Below are 21,783 nucleotides of genomic sequence, written 5' to 3' on the forward strand. Positions count from 1 at the left end.
CATGTTAACTTTCTCTTTATTTTCAGTAAACTCTTCCTTTTTTCCAGTTTTATATCTTTTTATGATTCATTCGTGTCAACTTTTCAATTTAGAGCCTAAAGTAGGTTTTTGCTTTCGGATAATAGGCGCGGATTCAAAAGCATGGCATCTTTTTAATTTTTCTTCGTCCTTTTTCCTGTTTCCCTCCTCAACTTTTTAATTATAATTAGGTGAATGTCGGGGCATGATGAGAGGTATACGTTGTAGAGAAAATATTTTAATTTTAACAAGAACAAATTGTGAAGGATGATTAATAAGATGAATATGACCAATATGACCATACACATGCATCCTCTCATACTTGGCGCCTTTTTTCACATTTCTCATACACATGCATCCTCTCATACTTGGCGCCTTTTTTTTCACATTTCTTAGCTCATTTATTTCTTTCACAAGTGTCTGAGTCCTCAATTTGAGGTCATCAACTTTGTCTTCCCATGCGTTCAGCTTCATCTCAGTGACTTCCATCTTCTCCTCCATTAGTTTAAGATGCTCAAATAAATTCTTCCTTTTAGCCATTAAAGATCGCAAGGCCACTCTTGTATAGCCAAGAGTCATCGGCATCATGCCATTGAAAGAAACCACGAGCATTCTCCTAATTCAACAAAAAACAATTATTCATGTGAACCATCAGAACAATTCGATTTCAGCTTTGTTTAATCAAAATAGTCACATATCTTCCAAAATTCACATCCCCAAAATCTTCTTCCCGGATTATTATGGCTCCAGGAGGTGAAGAGCACAACTCGAACACTGCGATGATAGAACTTCAGCGTTTCACAAAATATTGAATTTTCGAAGTATCCCGCGGCTCTCTTTCCATAATGAATTCAACAAACGAAATCATTCACACGAGCTCCTTTGTTTTGTCACCACTCTCGCTGCTAAAATTTGAGTAATTGTAATCAAATTTCTACTTTATAAAACCGCAAAACCTAAATTTGGGCAACGATTCATGTCCCCATATGATTTCCCCAAAACCCTAATTTCTACTTCAGAAAATTTCCCCAATTTTGCTCTGATTTTTCCCCCTAATGCACCCTTAAATGGAGCCCTAATTAGCCGAGAAGCCATCGTTTTGGACCGGAAGGGGGATGAACAGTGAAGTTGCGTTTTTGTTCCTCCCTGTCAAACGCTCGAAGAAGAAAAGAGGGGGCAAGGTGGTCTTTTCGGTTTCGGGCCCCACCGGACACATGCTCAACTATCCAACTCAACTTCCATTTGCCTTCTTAGCGCCGTTATGGTGCCACGTCGACATTCTCCGTTAATTTTCACGGACAATGTAATTTCGTGCTAAATGTTGCACTAAACTCAAAGTTTGTACCTTTTTGACTAATTATGAAAAGTTCGTGCTAAAAACCGGAATACGTGCAAAATTGGTTTTTTTTTTTTATCAATTAACCCTTTCGGAAAACAACATTACGGGATTGTAGTTGTTGTTTATATGCCAATGAACCTCACCGAAAATAAAAAGCACATGGCAGTCCACTGGGCCCACCACACAGACCCATCAAGTGACGAGAGACCCCCTGATTTAATCACAACCTTTTAGCAAACACAACACAAAAACCTCTTTCATTCTTAAAATTCTTTTCTTTTTCCTTATTTTTTTCGGTGAATCTCTCTCTTTTTTTTTAATATTATAGCCATATAGGTGAAAACAAAAAAAAAAAGGGGGAAAAGGAATGAGGCGTCAAAGGTAGGGCCCGCTCTGTACTCCCTCGCCATGAATGATGTGACCGCTCGATTAACCAGCTCTTCCATCTCCGCCGTCTGATGATGATGATCTCCCCCCTCCCAACTCTCACTAATTAAGTACTGCACTGCAACCCTGTCCTCTTCGTCTCTCTCTGCTCACGCTTCTGCTCTGCGCTCTCTGCAGCTCTGGAGTTTGGGGAAGAAAGAGTCCGAACCGACGGCGGGCATTGGGGATTACAAGTTCGAGACGATTCCTTTTGCCTTCTCAGCCGCTGATCCCTCTGAGCTCTCAGCTCCACTGCCAGCTGCCAGCTGCCGCACCACCGACACCTCGACCTCGATCTCCGCCCGCGATAGCTAGCCGACGTTGTCACTGTGGCATCGCTTCCCTCTCCCCAGCTAGCTGAAGGGTACGCGTTTCTTCTGTTATTCTTTCTCCATTAAGTTCTTCAATGATAGATGTGTGTGGTGGTTGAGGTAGAAATGGTTTTACTGCTCGCTTGATCGGTGATCGATTCTCGTGGTTCTTAAATGATCGATGCTAGTGTTTCGTATAGTCTTTCATGAAGTTCTTTTGTTTATTTTCTTTCAGTCGTTTTGCTTTCGGTAGGTTGGTTGCCGCTTTAGAGTTCAAGTCACGGCAACAATGAACTGACCGCCGAGGAATGAAATTTGGACATTTTAAATTGAGAATCATAACCTTAACCACGATGCTTATATTTGTTTTGTTTTGTAATATAATAATGCAACTGCTGTTGAAAAGCGACGTTACCATCATCGATTTCCAAGTGTGGATGGGTGCTCTGTTTCGAGATGCTGGAATATTGTCCTTTTTCCTTTAGTTGCAGCAGAAGGTTAGCAGAGGGGATTAGGAGGGGTCGTTTTCTGCCTTATCTTATGATCTTCATAGGGGTTGCTCAATTTTTCATGGACCACCCCATTTCTGCTCATGACCTTTCCAGTTTCTTCTAGCCGTGCCACAAAATTAAATTGTCCTCTTCGATTATTCAAAATTTGTTTGTTACAGGGCAGTTTCAATTTTCCGATCCAGTTAGATTTGGTTATCCGGTGTTTTTAACTTTTATCCCTGTCATGATTGATACTTTAGTCTGTGGTATGTATGTTGAAAAATTAACATGCTTTTGCTTCTTCTTCAGGAGAGTACCAGATGGGGCACATGCAGGACAAACCCTGGCATGGAGATAAAAGATAGCGAATTACTAGATATTTGATCAGTTTGCCAATGGACATAACTTGTCCGCAGGTTGTCCGGATCCTATTGGTAGCTCAAGAAGATTTCAAAGGTTTGTGCAGACACTAAAAACCTATTGGTGAACATCATAAACAGGCTTTAGAATATTGATAGTATGAAGCTGGGGGACAGGTTCCAAGCAGAAAAGTTCAATCTTTCTTATGCTGATCTCCATTACGAAATCACTAAGGATGTACAAGATACACGTTCACTGGATGACCAGAAGAGGACTGTGAGAAGCACAAATGAGGACGATGAGCTAGTTAAGTACATGTCCAATTTGCCAAGTTTCCTCAAGAGAGGGGAAAACATCCAAGAGAAGACATTTAGCGTTGGAGTCCTTGACTGGGGACGCCTAGAGAAATGGCAGCATAGTCACAAACAGACAGTGCACAAAGCTAGTAGGTATTTTACCTCTAGTACCAGCACATCCTCATCACACTCGACGGAGGCATCTTCCAGTCATTCCAGTAGAGGTCGAAGTTGCTCTCCTATCAATCAGAGGATGCATCAGCCTACACTTCGACCCTCTCCAATAGCTTCTCTTGATGAACATGATGTGGCAACTGTCAAACCTACTGGAGAAAATGCTTTTGTAGTGGATAAAGGCAACAGTGTGCTCGATAATTATTCGTATAGTGCAAACGCTGCATTAGATCAAACTCTCAAACTCTGTCCGGAAGACGAGAGAGAAGAGAGCGAGAAGAGAGAGCTTAATCCCAAGATGTTTCAGAAGATAGAAGCGTCAAAAGATGTAAAAGGGAATGTGGTAAGATCTTGTTCGAAGGAGAAGAAAGAGGTCCAACTCCAAGAATGCAAGTCTGGAGAGACAGTTGATCTGTTGGAACAATCTAACGCTGGTAAATCTGGCGGTGAACTTGCGGAATGGCCAAATAGAATTGTTATTCTTCTGCCCAGAAACGTCCCTAGCAGCGGTAAGTTTGAAGTATCGCAGCTTCCTGATTCCACTGCCAGTTCAGAACAGAAATCATCAGCAGGGCGAAGTCAAGGAGGCATCTCTGGAAAATGTTTGGAAGTTCACCGGGCGAAGTTTGATTCCAATTTTGTGCAGATTAAGCAACGGATTTCACTAGATGCGAGTCCAACAAAGTTACCGTTGGAGGGGTTTTGTCCTGTTCCTGCACCAGCTAGAGCTTCTGTGAGCCCACGCACAAGCAGCAATGTGCAAATGAGACCCTCTAATGTTGCTTTGTTGAAAGATGATGCTGGTAAGCCATCTAAGGGACTGGATTCAAAAACAAGCAAAGCGTCAAGTGAAAAGCCAAGAAGCACTTCACCTTTCCGCCGCTTGACAATTGGTGTTGGGAAGATTGTTAAGAGCTCTAACTCAAAGGAGGTTCCAACTTCATCAGATTCAAGTTCTTTACAGACTTCTGTGAGTTCATGTCTAGAGAAGCTTGAGTCATCTGCTACCTCTCCAGCTAGATCCAGGTCCAGTCCCCTGAGAAGGTTGTTGGACCCATTGCTGAAACCAAAAGTGTCAAGTTACAATCATTCTGATTATCCATCAAGGAAGACTGCAGCTTCAATTGGACTGGGTTGCAATTCATCCAAGGGCCGGCCAGATTCCACGGTTGTACAGCCAGGAAAAGCCAAATTGGATTTAACCGGTCGTAATTCAATTAATGTTGATAATTCACATTTGGAGAAGAACAGTGGCTTACCCATGGTGCAAGCTCTTCTCCGGGTGGCATTCAAGAATGGTTTTCCGTTGTTTACCTTTGCAGTGGACAATGACGGAGATATTCTCGCAGCCACGATGAAAGAATGCAGCAGCTCCTCAGTAAAGGATAATCGAAGTTGGATTTACACGTTCCTCACAATCCGGGAAGTCAAGAAGAAGAACGGAATCTGGATAAATCAGGGAGGCAAGAGCAAATGTCATGATTACGTCCCCAGTGTTGTGGCCCAGATGAAGGTTTCAGATTCCCGCTCATCGAACTTGAGAGAGTTTGTTTTATTTTCTGTGGAGCCGAGAAAGCAAAATCAGTCGAGCTCAGACTTCAAGCCAAATGATGAGCTTGCAGCAATCGTATGTCAGATCCCTTTGAGATTAAATCCATGTTCAGTCGGAAGCGGGCATCAGGGAGTTGTCTCTGATGACATGGATCATGAGGATCTCGTCAACACGACAGTGATCCTTCCGAGTGGGGTCCACAGTTTGCCGAGTAAGGGGGGGCCTTCTTCGCTTATTCAGCGCTGGAGGTCAGGTGGATCTTGTGATTGTGGAGGCTGGGATCTGGGTTGCCAACTGAAGGTTCTTTCTGGAGATCATCACCCCAGGGAGAGAGTGAGTTCATCAGAAGCTGCGTCGGCAGCAGATCTCTGTGTCCTTTTCCCTCAGGTGCTGAAGTTTTTCTTTGATTTGGACGATCATTAGATCTTTACTTTGTCAAGTTGATTTATGTTATTTGACCGATGGACTGTTGACAGGTGGATACACAAGAAAATCTGCCCGAGCTTACTTTGGCTCTGTTCAAGGATGGAATCTACTCGATCGAGTTCAATTCGTCACTCTCTGTGCTACAGACCTTCTCCGCCTGCATAGCAGTCCTGGAAAGTAGAAAGATGATCGAGAACTTGGAAGATCCGAATCTTTCTGTAGGAAAATCTTCCGGTGTAAGCATGCACTCTCATAATGGAGATCTTCCTGGAAAGTATATCTCTAATCCTCCCCTTTCTCCAGCCGGGAGAGTATTAGAACGGCCCATATAGGAATCAGCTCATAGTAGTTCATATGCACTTATGCTCTGATGCAATTATTTTAGATAGGTAATGGGGTGATCGGAATCAACTTCGACTTACTGGAAGTTCATAGCTTGTAAAAATATAAGCATCATGTCCAGAGTTTCTACAATAATTATATGTATCTTTAGTAGTGATGAGAATGCGGTTCTCTTTTTGTGTTAGGTCCTGCATTCTGACTGATTAGGAAGCATTTGGCAGCTTCAAAGTGTACTTCAATGGGGAACATTGTTCACTGTTTATTATTAATAACATTAATTAAAGTGCGCATATTTCTATTTATGGCTTAAACTTTACAAAATGTAACAATCTATACCTCCGAATGACCCCAAATTACCCATGGTAATCTTTACTAATAGTGGATCAATCATTCTCTTTCGGATGATAATTTTATCGAATATATTGAACGGAAATAAGTGGAAATATATAATATATATAACCCTTTTTTCAGAAATACAAACTCTTTTTGGCTGTATATGCTCGGTTGCAATTCGATTTTCATGGACCTTTATAGAGCATATGGACAGCGCGTGGATTTTATATTTTTGAATTTTGAAATGTCTTCTTAAAATTGAAATTATACGCAATGGCTGCTCACAATCACACGAATAAAATTGACAATAGTGAAACCTTAATTTGTAACCGAAAGACAAACGAAAAGGAGCTTTCATGAGCCCGCGCCGGATGTTCTCATCATCGGGAATTTTTTTTTTCTTATCTATAATTGTCCATCGTCAAAAATAGTCAAAACATATCGACCGACGAATAATAATAATAATAATAATAACAAAAGGCAAGTAAAATTTAGCCTAATTAAATTGATTGAATTGGTCTAAGCTTAATCAATCATCATCCCAAGTGTGTTTAGATGTCAAGCTTTGGGGTTGGGGGATGCAAGAGGAAGAACCGATCGATTGATCGATCACGCGCTGTGTGTGTGTGTGTGTCTGTGAGAGAGAGAGAGAGAGAGAGAGAGAGAGAGAGAGAGAGAGAGAGAGAGTGAGAAGTGAAATCTACAATCCTGACCGCGGAATCCTCTCGATTCTCATTTCCGCTTTACTCCCTCCTCCCCTGAACTGATTTGTCAACAAACATATTCGCGCTCTGATACAGTTTCTCGCCATAATTTTGAAATATTGAAATTTGATCTGATCGATGCTGCTGCTGCTGTTTTTGCTTGTTGGACTTGGATCCGATTCGATTCTGCTCAATCTTCTTCGTCTACTCCGGTCTTGCGGTTGGTCGCTTTGATCCGGAGTATTCTGTTCTATCTATTTGATTCTCCACCTCGTTCTTGCTCTCGCTCTCATTTCGTAGCGGTAGTGGGTTCATTAACACTGAGTATCAGCTTTCTTGAGAGGCGGATGGGCGATTGACCTCCGGCTCAGGCTCCGATCGAGAAATGCCGGTCCATGTTGCTCGTGAAGCTCCTAAGGTTTTCCCTCTCTTTTCCATTTCAGTCACGAACTCTCTGTCTCGTTTCTTCATCATGGCTCTACTTAACTATCTTTCTCTGTAACATCACGTCTCTGACTTGAAGCTATGGAGGAAGATTTGCTCGGAGGTCTCTGTAGAGATTGCGCTTCTCTCTGAGAATTGGAAGCATCTTCTAGCTGGGATCGTTTTTCAGGTTTGGGCTTTATCATTGATTGGGCTACTTCTTCACCCTCCATTGATGAGTTGACGCTGCCGTTATTAATGCGATGATGATCTCGTTTAATGCTAGACTATTTGATACCATTACTTCCTAATATTATAAGTTTACTATACGATGACCTTGGTTCTGGGGTTTAAGAGATATCGTTGTCGCTCCAACACTTTAACTAAGCGCATCTGGAGATGCAGCCAGCCACATTTGCAGTCTTCTGTTTATATTATTATTTTTTTAAGAAAAGAAATGATCATCTTAATTTTCAGAACTGTGCGAATGTATCACCGAAGTCATGCAATGCAAATGCTGCACACTCAGTATATAACTTGTTAACTCCATGGCTAGGCTGTTTGTGCATGAACTTAGGTGGGTGAATGTCGTTCAGCAAGTGTTCCATCCTGCTTGATGTAGATTCTTTTGTCTTGCTGAAAATTGTTTCCAGAAGGAGTGAAAATCTCTTTTATCAAATTCTCCCTGCTTCTCCATGTCTCTGGATGTCTGCATGGTTACATTTGCCCCATTTTTCTCTTCTTTCCGAGGGAATCTCTACTTTCATTAGGCTCTTTATATATAGTTACTGATGGTTTTATGGGTATTCGGAGGGTCAACTCACTCTACTTCCCATCTTTGGCAGTACCTTCATGGAGTGGCTGCTCATGGAGTTCACTACTTGCATCGACCTGGACCAACACTGCAGGATGTTGGGTTTTTTCTTGTTCCTGTAAGCAATGTATCCTTGTTTTTTGACACTATATTTTTATAGTTGGCTCTTGTAAGTCTTTTATCTTTTCATTATGTTGCAGGAACTGGGTCAAGAAAGAGCATATATCAGCGAGTCTCTGTTTTCGGTTATATTTTGTTCCTTTGTCTTGGTGAGATTTCATGATTCCTTCTACTTTTTGTCCTCGGCTGCTTGCTTGGCGTCCACATTATAAGTTTTGTGTTTATATCAGAATGTCATCATGATTTATTTTGTATTAGCAACCTACTGATTCTTCTTCATTGCAGTGGACATTTCACCCTTTTGTTTTCCAGAGCAAAAAAATCTATACAGCCCTCATATGGTGCAGGGTTCTTGCTTATTTAGTTGTAAGTTTCACTTTGTTGATCTTTCGCTTGCTTCTTTTCCTTTTCCCCCTTTTTGGTGAAAACTTACTAATCGTACTGTTTTACATGTTAATTAATTTGGCTCCTGTAAGGTCCTGATTCTCTTGCACTAGGAGTTTAGCAATTGATACTGTAATTTACTTTCTATGGAATTTCTTGGTATGGACAAGTTTACAATTATCAGATTGATTTTGATATTCTGAAGTAGTTAGTTTTGTCAGACCTTGCAACACTAAGTGATTAGTTTTCTTTTTAATTGTGTGTGTGTGTGTGTGTGTGTGTGTGTGCGTGTGCGTGTGTGTGCGTGCGTGCATGCATGAAACTAAAAATGCATGTCACAGGTGTGAGTTGATTGATAGTTCTGCCTGAGATTCTGTCGATTCTGCCTAACAATGTTCTGGGCATGTCCAATGGTTTTTCTAGGCGTGCCAAATTCTCCGCATCCTCACTTTTTATTCAACTCAGCTACCAGGTCCAAACTACCATTGCCGTGAGGTAAGCTTATTTTGTTGCTGGTAGAAAATCAATTCTACTAGTGGCACATAGTAATCTACTTCTTCATTTATTTTTATTCTTGGGACTGCTAGATTCGTTCTCCAGCATACTATGAAATAATGGTTCTTTCAGGGTTCAAGACTTGCTAGGCTGCCCCCTCCAGAGAGTGTGTTCGAGGTGGTTTTGCTAAACTGTAAGTTTAATCTCGTATGTTTTTCTCTCTGTCGCATGGTATCGTATCCATTTATTTGTTTGTTTATTAGTTAATTTTGAATGGGCAGTTCCCCGAGGGATTCTCTATGGATGTGGTGACTTGATTTTTTCATCACACATGATCTTTAGCTTGGTTTTTGTTCGCACGTACCACAAGTACGGTGTCAGCAGGTAACTCATTATCAAGTGGAAAGATGATTCTTTCTAACGACTAGTTCAGTTTTTGTTACTGAATGATTTGTCTAATCCGATAGGGCTTAATGTTTGGCTGCACATGGAGCTGATGGGTGTTTATCATCTATTGGCAAAAAAACAGTTATTCATATTTGTGATTTGGTGCTATTCCGCATTCATGCCTGCAGGTTTATGAAGCTGTTTGGCTGGTTATTAGCTGTGGTCCAGAGCATATTAATCATAGCATCTCGCAAGCATTACACAGTTGACATTGTAGTCGCATGGTAATCATAGAATGCTTTTGCTCGGACATTGATGAGGGAATCCTTGAGGAGTGAAGTTTTCTTTGGTAGCCTCATCGATCATTTTTTTTTTCTTTCTGCAGGTATACTGTAAATCTGGTAGCTTTCTTTGTTGACAAAAAATTGCCAGGTCAGCATTCTTTAAACCGGCTTGTTTCTGCTGTATATATATATATTTTTTTAAATTAAAGTGTTTGAGCAGTTAGTTCAGTAAATTTCCAGTTTGAGAGGATATGTGACTGGGTGAGTAATGCTCGTTTATTGCAGAACTACCTGATAGATCCTCTTCTGCTTCTATGTCTCCCTCGTTACTTCCTTCTATCGCCAAAGATAAGGACAGCAAGAACAGAGAAGAGAGATTCAATCTCCTTAATGGGATCACTGTGAGCACATAGGTTGAGCAAAGCGATATCTTATCCTAACCTCCAATAACAGCATTCCTGGCTCCATTTGATTTTTCAATGCTCAAATTTGTGTTCTTTTAGATCTACCATGAACCGTACTCTCTTGGGATTGGAGCTGGTAAGATGAAGAATGATGAATATGCTAATACGAGCAACATGAGCTGAAGATAGCTGTGTTGCTGATTTATACCTTTTATGCACTGAGTTCAGTGTTTGAAGCTGTTGCGACCTCGAGTCTGAATTTGTGTCCTGATCTGTGTTATTGTTAGGAGAATGCAGCAGTGGAATTACACGTGATTGCTAAAATTGCAGCACTGTACAGCAGCATGTGCCTGTGGTGAGAAGTGCTATACTTATTGCTCTTAAAAACTAGAGGGGGAGAGAGACTGAGAGAGGGAGAGAGAGAATGGGCTTTTGTCGCATTGCACAGATCCATGAGACTTGGTTGCATAATCGGATCACCAAAGGAGGGGACGATACGGGGAGTAAATTGTTTGCGGAGCTATTCTTCTCCCTCTCTGGCATAGGAGAATTCCATTGACTTTCTTCTTTGCAGGAGCCGCTATTGTTGCTTCACTATTTAATCAAATTCGAGTTGATACAAATATGGAAAATTGACCTATGTCCTGAATTTGTAGGTTCCTATGCAACACATAGAGACGATGTTAATGGCAAGTATCTGAGGGGATGACAACACAGATCCAGCAGTACCAATACCGATACTAAGTGCTAAGCTTCACTAATAATGCAATTACAAACAAATTACGACATTCACATGCAGCTAAATTTTGTCTAAAAAATTTGATCAAATTATAATCTTTTTATTCTCGCGCGAGTACTAATTGAGAACAGCAGCCGCAGCAGGAGTTTGTCATGCGATGGGGTTTCCTTTTAGGCCATTTTTTGACCCAATTATTATGAACTACTGATATGTGTGTCCGCGTTATATTGCGGGAGACAGTTTTCGTGACAATCATGTCATAATTTGCTACACGTTCAAAATTGATATATTTTAGGGGTTTCGACGCCATATATCTTTTGGTTTGATCCGTTTTTAAAATTTATCTCATGGTTTAAAAATTACCTAAAAGTATTTATAGTTTACATGTTGTTCAAGATCTATCGTAACGTTAATTTGTCTGTCAATTTTTAACGGAGATTTAAGATGGATCAGTTTTAATTTTTCCGGATGAAGTATAATATAATATAATACTTTGCAGCTATACCCACGCAGAAGCACAGAGCCAGGGGTGCAGGTGGCCCAGCCCACTAACTCCATTTGCCTTTTAACATCCTTTTCGCTCATTGCAATAATCTCTGTTATATTCATCGGACAACTGATGATGTGGGAAAGAGGAGACAGCCTTTGTTACTCCCCAACATGCCTCTAGTTGAGTTGAGTTGAGTTGAGTTCTCCACAATACTACCTTTCCTCTTTTCTTTTCTGCTTCCAAGGGTCTTCGAGTCGCAACATGGTTGTCCGTATGTAACTTCCCATGCCAAGTACCCCTAGGCAGTCCAAGTCCGACAAAAGTAAATCGATTCGGGAAATGGACTACTATAGTATACATGGAGGAGTGGAATCTTGGCTGGTACATATATTATATATATACTAGTCGTGAAACTCGTGAATTGTATGAGATAGATCTATCAATTTTGAAAAAAAAATAATTAAAGAAAATGAAAATTACTTGGAAAATCAAAAGTGAATAAAAATAAACAAACAACATTCACATTTAGTGGTAGAAAAACTTACTTTCTGAAATACTTTTTCAAGATATTAACTCACATCACCAATCATGAAAAAATATGAAAAAAATTAGAGAAAAATAAAAGAATGAAATCTTTTTATAAATATGAGAGAAAAATCAAAGTATAAATTTAATCAAATCACCTACATTTAGAGAGAGACATAGTTTCAATAGCTCGCATCTAGTTGTAGACGTATTATTTAAGAGCTGAATAGACTCCTATTTACATGTGTGATAATTCATATTTATAACTACCATATAAAATATAGTTAAAATATAATATGATTTATTTATTTATTTTGCGAAAATCTGATTTGTTTTTTATATTAAAATAGTTATCTACAAAAACATATAATTCATATATTCTTTTTCTTACTATATGTACTAAAAGTTACATAACCATATATTAATATATTGTATATTATGTATGAATATACACTAATATATATATACTTATTTTGATGTTAACATTTATTTATAAAATATTCATTTTAATTTTAAAACTTTTGAGATTATTAAATAATATCTATACATATAATAAAATCTTCTCTTTTGTATCAAATACATTATGTTATATAGATTATAAAAATTAAAGAAATCAAGCAATTGAATTTTCTGACGAGATATCTTCAAAAAATATTTTCTTATTAAAAACAATTTCGAAAATCAAAAAAATCAAAAAATCTAGAAAATTCCATATTTACCTATAATATATTATCTAATCTATTTTTAAAAAATAGATATCTATAAAACAGTATAATTCATATATACATTTTCTTATTATATATAATAAAAGTTGTCCACACAGCCACATATTGATACATCTATATTATGTATGAATATATAATAGTACAAACTTATTTTGATATTAGTATCTATGTGATGAAATATTTTTTTATTTTAAAAATTCAAGATTATTTAATAATATATAGATTATAAAAATTTTAAAATCAAGAAATTGTATTTTATGATGAGATATCTTTTAAAAATATTTTTTTATTAAAAATAATTCCGAAAATTTAAAAAAATTTAAAAACCTAGAAAGATCCATTTAGAAAATGCATATTGCATTCAACGGAGATCACCATAATATCCAAAGGATTTTATGGTATTTTCTATTTTATTAAATGGAATATTATTTCAAGAGATTTTGTTGCTAATTTTGTAATTGACTATAATTTAAAATTTTAAAAAAACTCAAAAAATAAGAAAATTTCATTCATAAATAGCGCGTTCTAAGGTAATCTAGGATGAAATATTAACTTTCATATTAAAAACTTAAAGATTATGAAATAATATATAAAATATAAAAATTAAAGAAATCAAGAAATCAAATTTTATGATGAGGTATCTTTTATTAAAAATAATTCTGAAAATTAGAATACCTAGAAAGTGCATTTAGAAAATTTATATTGCCTTCAATTGGAGATCACCATAGTATCTAAAAGATTTTATGGTGTTCTCGATTTTTTAAATGAAATATTATTTCAGAAGATTTTATTGTTAATTTTATAATCAAAGATAATTTAAAATTTTAAAAACTCAAAAAATCGAGAAAATTTCATTAAGAAACGGAGCGTTTTGAGATTAACTGACCTAGCCACCTCGTACCTTATTTTCATATATGTTAGTCTTGGAGCCCGTGCGTTGCGCGGATACTTCCACCAACTTGAAAAAAATGTATATAATAAAAAATTAAAAAGAAAACCTCCTTCGAGAATCATGATTGAATAAAGAATAAAATAAATAAATACCTTTGCGTTAGGGAGTAATAATATTTTTCGAGAGATGAAACTCACATCACAAATCTTGAAAAAGAATATGAGAAAAAAGCAAAAAATTAGAGAAAAATAAAAAAAATGAAAATTTTCAATGAACATGAGAGATAAGATCAAGGCATAAATTTAATCAACTAACTTGCATTTATGGATAGACATACGTTTCGAGAGATCGCATTTAGTTGTAGACATATGAGCTGGATATATCATGTTTATGTGTATAATAATCCATATTTATAACTATCGTACAAAATATAGATAAAATATAATATGATTTATTTTACTTTTTCGGTGAATAAATATATTTAGTTTTAAAAATAAAATATTGCTAGTTCCACGGGGCGCAACGAAAGCGAAAAAGGAACAGAAATTCAAAATTTCCTACCCGTGAAACTAATTCCAAGACCTACTAGAAGAATAAGAGTAAATAAAAGCGTACCTGGAATATTTAAAATTGTCGACCGAGCGTCCCACGCGTGACGCCTCTATCGGTATCCACACCGACTTTGTCGACGAGTCTTCGAGATCGGCGGTGCTAGCGACCAACACTCGAAAGAAACACTGATGCGACACCCGAAATTTTCAGACTAATAGACCTAATTTGAGTTGAACAATTCAACCCAAATAATATATATATATATATGTGCTGATACATATATGTGTGCGTGCATATATGTGTATGCATATAAAATATATATATAATTTGGGTTGAATTGTTCAACTCAAATTAGGTCCATTAGTCTGAAAATTTCGGGTGTCGCATCAGTGTTTCTTTCGAGTGTTGGTCGCTAGCACCGCCGATCTCGAAGACTCGTCGACAAAGTCGGTGTGGATACCGGTAGAGGCGTTACGCGTGGGACGCTCGGTCGACAATTTTAAATATTCAAGGTACGCTTTTATTTACTCTTATTCTTCTAGTAGGTCTTTGAATTAGTTTCACGGGTATGAAATTTTGAATTTCTGTTCCTTTTTCGCTTCCGTTGCGCCCCGTGGAACTAGCAATTGGTATCAGAGACTAGCTAGTTAGAATCCGAGTAGATAATAGCATAAAATATGATTTTATACTTGGTACTGGTGTGATTATGTTTGATATTTGCGGTGCATGACTGTTAGACATGGACAATGTCCTAGTTGTGTTAGTATAATAGTTATGCGTGTGGACTATTATGTAATGGTTACATAATAATGTATGGTAAGATCGATTAAATGTTAATAAAATCCCTCAAAATATTAAGTCCTTATCCTTCCACCGTGTAACGCTAGTCAAGACCAAGATCGATGAGTGTGTAGACCTTGCTCTCGCAGGATGCCCTCATCTATCCTAGTAAGACGTGGTGTTTACCAGTGGGCCGGACTTAACTGAGCAAGCCTAATAGGATTAGGAGTTCAGAGGCATGTAGTTGGGCATCGATCTACAAGATAGATTTGAATAAAGGAGTTATTCACCCAACTAATCAAGAGTTGCATGTGATGCAATTGGGAAAGTGAGTTCCCTACCTAAATAGCCAGTTTTGGGTGAATCAGCCCTCGCTGACTCAGAGCTTGGTGCGATATGGATCTTGAACTACTATGAGAATGATATTCTCTGAATCAATATTCAGGGTCATTGATTTGATATAAATAGTGGGAGCAATATTTAATAAAGTCCTCATTAAATATTGTAGTGTCATAATACTTATTTTGCATTTTTTTGTGGTAGTTACCATGGCAGGGAGCACCTCTAGTACTTTCTGTTTGCGATCCGTCCTTGATAAGGACAAACTGTCAGGGAATAATTTCCTTGGTTGGTATCGAAACTTGAGAATTGTTCTCAACCAAGAAAAGAAACTATATGTCTTAGAGCAACCTCTTCTTGCGCCACCACCTGACGATGCCCCCCAAGCTGAGAAAGATGCTTATAGTAAGCATCATGATGATGCCGTAAACGTCGGATGTCTCATGTTAGTCACCATGGACTCGGAGCTTCAGAAGCAACACGAGAACATGAAGGCGTACGATATGATCGTGCATCTCAGGCAGCTCTATCAAGAGCAGGCCAGACATGAGAGATTCGAGATCTCTAAAGCACTTTTTCAGGCAAGGTTGACTGAGGGTAGCCCGGTGGGTCTTCATGTACTCAAGATGATTGGGTACGTTGAGACTCTGGGAAGACTGGGATTTCCTCTGGGTCAAGAGTTGGCCACAAATTTAGTCCTACAGTCGCTGCCCAGCAGTTATAGTCAGTTCATCATGAGCTATAATATGAATGACTACAATAAACCATTGCCTGAACTGCTTAACATGTTGAGAACAGCTGAGCATGATATCAGCAAGGGGACGTCTGTTCTAATGGTCCAGGGGACCAAAAGAAAGGGCAAGGGCAAGAGTAAAGGCCAGAGGGCTAAAGGTGCATCCAAGTATGACTTGGGTGCGTTGAAGCCTAAAGCCAAGGTGGCGAAGAATGATTACTGCTTCCATTGTGGCAACACTAGACATTGGAAGCGGAATTGTAAGATATACCTGGAAGAGTTGAAGAAGAAGAAGGGAAGTGAGACTTCCACTTCAGGTATCCATGTTATAGAGATTAATGTATCTACTACTTCTATATCTTGGGTATTAGATACCGGGTGTGGTGCTCATATTTGTGGAAATATGCAGGACCTAAAGAACAGTAGATCGTTGGCAAAGGGCGAGGTGGACCTCTGAGTTGGAAATGGAGCAAGAGTTGCTACATTAACTGTAGGGACTTATCACCTAGTTTTGCCTACTGGGCTTGTATTAGATCTTAACGACTGTTATTATGTACCTGCTATTAGTAGAAACATAATATATGTTTCTTGTTTGGACAAGAAGGGATTTTGTTTCACTATCAAGAACAAGTGTTGTTCTATGTACATGAATGATGTATATTATGGCAGTGCACATTTAAGTAATGGTCTGTATGTTCTTGATCTAGATACGCCTATTTATAATGTGGAAACCAAACGGTTCAAATCTAATGATTCGAACCCGACTTACCTCTGGCATTGTCGTTTAGGCCATATTAGCGAGAATCGCATCTCTAGACTCCATAAGGATGGATTACTGGACTCGTTTGATTTAGAATCGATCGAGACATGCGAACCTTGCTTAATGGGGAAAATGACTAATGCCCCTTATACCGGAAAAGGTGAGCGAGCTAGTGATCATCTGGCTCTCATACATACTGATGTATGTGGACCAGTGAACAAGCTTGCTAGAGGTGGGTATCTCTACTTCATTACATTTACTGATGATTTCAGTAGATTTGGATATGTGTATTTGATGAAACACAAATCTGAATCCTTTGAAAAGTTCAAAGAATTTAAGAATGAAGTGGAAAATCAGTTGGGTAAGAGCATTAAAGTTCTTCGATCAGATCGAGGAGGTGAATATTTGAGCTATGAGTTTGCTGACTATCTTAAACAGTGTGGGATTTTATCTCAACTGACTCCACCTGGAACACCACAGTGGAATGGTGTAGCTGAGAGGAGGAATAGAACTTTATTAGATATGGTTCGATCTTTGATGAGTCATGCAAACTTACCTGACTCCTTTTGAGGATATGCTCTACAGACAGCTGCTCTCATATTAAACAATGCTCCGTCGAAATCAGTTGAAAGGACACCATATAAGATGTGGTATGGGAAGCGTCCCAAGATGTCTTTTCTAAAAATATGGGGTTGCGAAGCTTATGTGAAGAGATTGTCTTCAGATAAGCTTGGCCCTAAATCGGACAAATGTTACTTTGTGGGGTATCCTAAGGAAACTCGAGGATACTATTTCTATAATCCCATCGAGGGCAAAGTGTTTGTTGCTCGAACTGCGGTATTCTTTGAGAAAGAGTTTCTCTCCAAAGGAACTAGTGGGAGAAAATTAGAACTTGGGGAAGTTCTACCACAAAATGACATTGACCAATCGACGGGCGATGTTGCAGAACAAGTACCACAAGTTGTTGTGGCACAATCTTCTACACAGGTGACACAGGAGCCTCGTAGGTCTAGTAGGATACGTCATGAGCCCGAGAGATATGGATTTCTCGTGACTCAAGACAATGATGTATTGCTCATAGATAATGATGAGCCTACAACCTATGCGGAAGCCATAATAGGCCCTGACTCTGAGAAATGGCTAGAGGCCATGAGATCTGAGATGGAGTCCATGTACACTAACCAAGTATGGATTTTGGTTGATCCACCTGAAGGGGCAAAACCCATTGGGTGTAAGTGGGTCTTCAAGAAGAAGACTGATATGGACGGTAATGTGATTACCTTTAAGGGCCGACTTGTGGCAAAAGGTTTCAGACAAGTTCATGGTGTTGACTATGACGAAACTTTTTTCCCCGGTGGCTATGCTTAAATCCATAAGGATCTTGCTTGCAATTGCAGCTTATTATGATTATGAGATCTGGCAAATTGATGTCAAAACTGCTTTCCTGAACGGGAAGCTCCTCGAGGATGTGTATATGACGCAACTTGAGGGTTTTGTCGATCCACATAGTGCCGAAAAGGTTTGTAAGCTACAACGGTCTATTTATGGGCTGAAGCAAGCTTCTAGGAGTTGGAATCTTCGTTTTGATGATGCAATCAAAGAGTTTGGTTTCATCAAGAATGAAGATGAACCCTGTGTTTACAAGAAGGTTAGTGGGAGCATAGTAATCTTCCTGGTGTTAAATGTAGATGACATACTTCTAATAGGGAATGACATTCCTTCCCTACAGTCTGTAAAGACTTGGTTGGGAAGGTGTTTCTCTATGAAGGACTTAGGCGAAGCTACCTACGTGCTAGGTATTAGGATCTATAGAGATAGATCCAGGAGACTGCTTGGCCTAAGTCAGAGTGCATACATAGATAAAGTGCTTCGGCGTTTTAGCATGCAGGATTCTAAGAAAGGGTCGCTGCCTATGTTACATGGCATAAGCCTTTCGAAGGCTCAAAGTCCTTCTACTCGAGAGAAGAGGGACCGCATGAATAGGATTCCATATGCGTCAGCTATTGGATCCATCATGTATGCTATGTTATGCACTCGATCAGATGTCTCGTATGCTTTGAGTATGACGAGTCGATACCAATCAGATCCAGGTGAAAGACACTGGATTGCGGTAAAGAACATCCTTAAGTACTTACGAAGGACTAAGGAGATGTTTTTGGTATATGGAGGCGAAGAAGAGCTCGTTGTAAGAGGTTACACCGATGCTAGCTTTCAGACCGATAAGGACGACAGTAGATCGCAGTCAGGGTATGTGTTCTGCCTGAATGGAGGTGCTGTGAGTTGGAAGAGTTCCAAACAGGAGACAGTAGCCGATTCTACCACAGAGGCCGAGTATATTGCTGCCTCTAACGCTGCAAAAGAGGCCGTTTGGATAAAGAAGTTCGTGACAGAACTTGTTGTGGTTCCTAGCATCGCAGACCCAGTGGATCTCTATTGTGACAACAATGGAGCCATTGCGCAAGCTAAGGAACCCAGGTCTCACCAGCGATCCAAACATATACTCAGGCGCTTCCATCTCATTCGCGAGATCATCGACAGAGGAGATGTGAAGATATGCAGAATACCAACAAATGAGAATCTCGCAGATCCACTTACGAAACCTCTTGTGTAGCGCAAGCACGAGGCTCACACTAGATCTATTGGCATAAGACATGCCAGATTGGCTCTAGTGCAAGTGGGAGATTGTTGGGAATTGGTGTATGCCCTAGAGGCAATCTATAATCAGTTTTGTAATATGATATCTATTTCATTATAAAACGAGGCATATCTGTTATTGTGTAGATTGCGCTAAATATGATTTTACACAATAATGTCCTTGGAATAGTAGGTTCAATAGGCATCAAGTGTGACTTGATTGTGAGATCCTATAATTACTGAACATTATTCCTAAATGTCCATAGTCAAAGTATTATCGTTAATTAGGACAACGTTAATACGGTTAGACTAGTGTGAGTGTTGATTGATGACCAAATCTCATAGGTCATGGATATGGAGATATCAAATCACACCACATGTATACATTAAGAGTAATGTGTATTGGACTGATCCGCCATGAGATTGCTACATGGGTTGTTACGTAACTGTCATTAGCATATCTCAAAGTGACTATAGTGTAATGGTCCTTTGACTTGAGGTCACCATGGATTCCTACATGTAATGTCATATACTTTGATACTGTCAAATGCCACCGTAACAGGTTGGTTATAAAGACAATTATTGGGTATATCATAGAGCATGGAGAGGAATATGAGTGACCAAGATAGGATTTGTCCCTCCTACGAAACGGGAGCGATATCTCACGGCCACTTGGTGGTTAAGTCTAAAAGTGTATGCATACCCAAATGAGTCGATATAGCGATATCGAACTCATTTGTTCTGATAGACTTACCCGGTAAACCAAGAAAGAGAGATATTGAGCCATACAAGGATGTCATCGACCATGCCTTGGGCTCAATAGAGATATAGAGGACAATGGATTATATTACACGGTAATATAGGTCACGAGGTTCGTCAAGAAATTGACTTTCCGATTACTTGAGTAATAGTGATACATTGCTAGATGCCGCTCACTGTTTGTAATATTGAAATAGAGATTTCGATATTACTGTCAACGTAATTAGGAACCTACAGGGTCACACACTACGACTAAATTGACGAGATATTTTGAAATAATAAAATCGTCTAATTGAGATTAGATGATTTATGGTGTGACCAATTAATCGGATATTTAATGAGATTAAATCTACCGATTAATTAGACCCGATTTATTAGATTAAATGGACCAAATTGATGCACGATTAATATCATGACACATGGCTTTTGTATTAATAGACATGTGTATGGACACATGTCATGTGAGGAGCAATCTAATTTTAATCCCACATCGGTGGGACTTTAAATTGCTACCCCCCTTAGCTGCTTATAAAAAGGGGCAGTAAGCATGCTTACAAATATAATATAGATATATGCTTATATGTGTGTATATGCATATACTTTTATATATATAAAAGCATTGGTATATATGTGTGCTTTTATATATATAAAAGTATATGCATATACACACATATAAGCATATATCTATATTATATTTGTAAGCATGCTTACTGCCCCTTTTTATAAGCAGCTAAGGGGGGGAGCAATTTAAAGTCCCACCGATGTGGGATTAAAATTAGATTGCTCCTCACATGACATGTGTCCATACACATGTCTATTAATACAAAAGTCATGTGTCATGATATTAATCGTGTATCAATTTGGTCCATTTAATCTAATAAATCGGGTCTAATTAATCGGTAGATTTAATCTCATTAAATATCCGATTAATTGGTCACACCATAAATCATCTAATCTCAATTAGACGATTTTATTATTTCAAAATATCTCTCAATTTAGTCGTAGTGTGTGACCCTGTAGGTTTCTAATTACGTTGACAGTAATATCGAAATCTCTATTTCAATATTACAAACAGTGAGCGGCATCTAGCAATGTATCACTATTACTCAAGTAATCGGAAAGTCAATTTCTTGACGAACCTCGTGACCTATATTACCGTGTAATATAATCCATTGTCCTCTATATCTCTATTGAGCCCAAGGCATGGTCGATGACATCCTTGTATGGCTCAATATCTCTCTTTCTTGGTTTACCGGGTAAGTCTATCAGAACAAATGAGTTCGATATCGCTATATCGACTCATTTGGGTATGCATACACTTTTAGACTTAACCACCAAGTGTCCGTGAGATATCGCTCCCGTTTCGTAGGAGGGACAAATCTTATCTTGGTCACTCATATTCCTCTCCATGCTCTATGATATACCCAATAATTGTCTTTATAACCAACCTGTTACGGTGGCATTTGACAGTATCAAAGTATATGACATTACATGTAGGAATCCATGGTGACCTCAAGTCAAAGGACCATTACACTATAGTCACTTTGAGATATGCTAATGACAGTTACGTAACAACCCATGTAGCAATCTCATGGCGGATCAGTCCAATAGACATTACTCTTAATGTATACATGTGGTGTGATTTGATATCTCCATATCCATGACCTATGAGATTTGGTCATCAATCAACACTCACACTAGTCTAACCGTATTAACGTTGTCCTAATTAACGATAATACTTTGACTATGGACATTTAGGAATAATGTTCAGT

The 21,783-nt window shown here is 38.7% G+C and overlaps 2 protein-coding genes across 5 annotated transcripts; both read left to right on the plus strand.

Annotated features, from left to right (window-relative positions):
* Positions 1-1,843: 1,843 nt before the first annotated feature.
* LOC116211120 lies at positions 1,844-6,035 on the plus strand. Its single transcript, XM_031545347.1, has 3 exons — positions 1,844-2,147; positions 2,895-5,354; positions 5,444-6,035. Exons 2-3 carry the CDS (start codon positions 3,105-3,107, stop codon positions 5,723-5,725), a joined length of 2,532 nt encoding a protein of 843 aa, XP_031401207.1. The 5' UTR covers positions 1,844-2,147; positions 2,895-3,104; the 3' UTR covers positions 5,726-6,035.
* Positions 6,036-6,625: 590 nt separating this feature from the next.
* On the plus strand, positions 6,626-11,094 carry LOC116211128 (phosphatidylinositol:ceramide inositolphosphotransferase 1-like). Of its 4 annotated transcripts, XR_004157619.1 has the most exons (13): positions 6,627-7,190; positions 7,296-7,385; positions 8,041-8,127; positions 8,210-8,278; positions 8,415-8,495; positions 8,937-9,008; positions 9,141-9,201; positions 9,290-9,392; positions 9,584-9,679; positions 9,781-9,827; positions 9,965-10,092; positions 10,371-10,438; positions 10,740-11,094. XR_004157619.1 is itself a non-coding variant. In XM_031545362.1 (12 exons), exons 1-11 carry the CDS (start codon positions 7,158-7,160, stop codon positions 10,090-10,092), a joined length of 867 nt encoding a protein of 288 aa, XP_031401222.1. In that variant the 5' UTR covers positions 6,626-7,157; the 3' UTR covers positions 10,740-11,094. The 4 variants fall into 4 exon arrangements, 3 of the variants coding, with proteins under 3 accessions (XP_031401222.1, XP_031401221.1, XP_031401220.1); XM_031545362.1 differs by lacking the exon at positions 10,371-10,438 and having other exon boundaries at positions 6,626-7,190; XM_031545361.1 differs by lacking the exons at positions 10,371-10,438; positions 10,740-11,094 and adding an exon at positions 10,183-10,324 and having other exon boundaries at positions 6,626-7,190.
* Positions 11,095-21,783: the final 10,689 nt, after the last annotated feature.

Source organism: Punica granatum, chromosome 6, assembly GCF_007655135.1.
Source record: "Punica granatum isolate Tunisia-2019 chromosome 6, ASM765513v2, whole genome shotgun sequence".
NCBI classification, from domain to species: domain Eukaryota; kingdom Viridiplantae; phylum Streptophyta; class Magnoliopsida; order Myrtales; family Lythraceae; genus Punica; species Punica granatum.

Coding starts and splice junctions, on each gene's coding strand:
- LOC116211120 (XM_031545347.1), top strand. CDS start 3,105: ATGAAGCTGGGGGACAGGTTCCAAGCAGAAAAGTTCAATCTTTCTTAT. Junction 5,355..5,443: donor TCTGTGTCCTTTTCCCTCAG/GTGCTGAAGTTT, acceptor GACTGTTGACAG/GTGGATACACAAGAAAATCT.
- LOC116211128 (XM_031545362.1), top strand. CDS start 7,158: ATGCCGGTCCATGTTGCTCGTGAAGCTCCTAAG. Junction 8,279..8,414: donor TATTTTGTTCCTTTGTCTTG/GTGAGATTTCAT, acceptor TCTTCATTGCAG/TGGACATTTCACCCTTTTGT. Junction 9,202..9,289: donor CGAGGTGGTTTTGCTAAACT/GTAAGTTTAATC, acceptor TTGAATGGGCAG/TTCCCCGAGGGATTCTCTAT.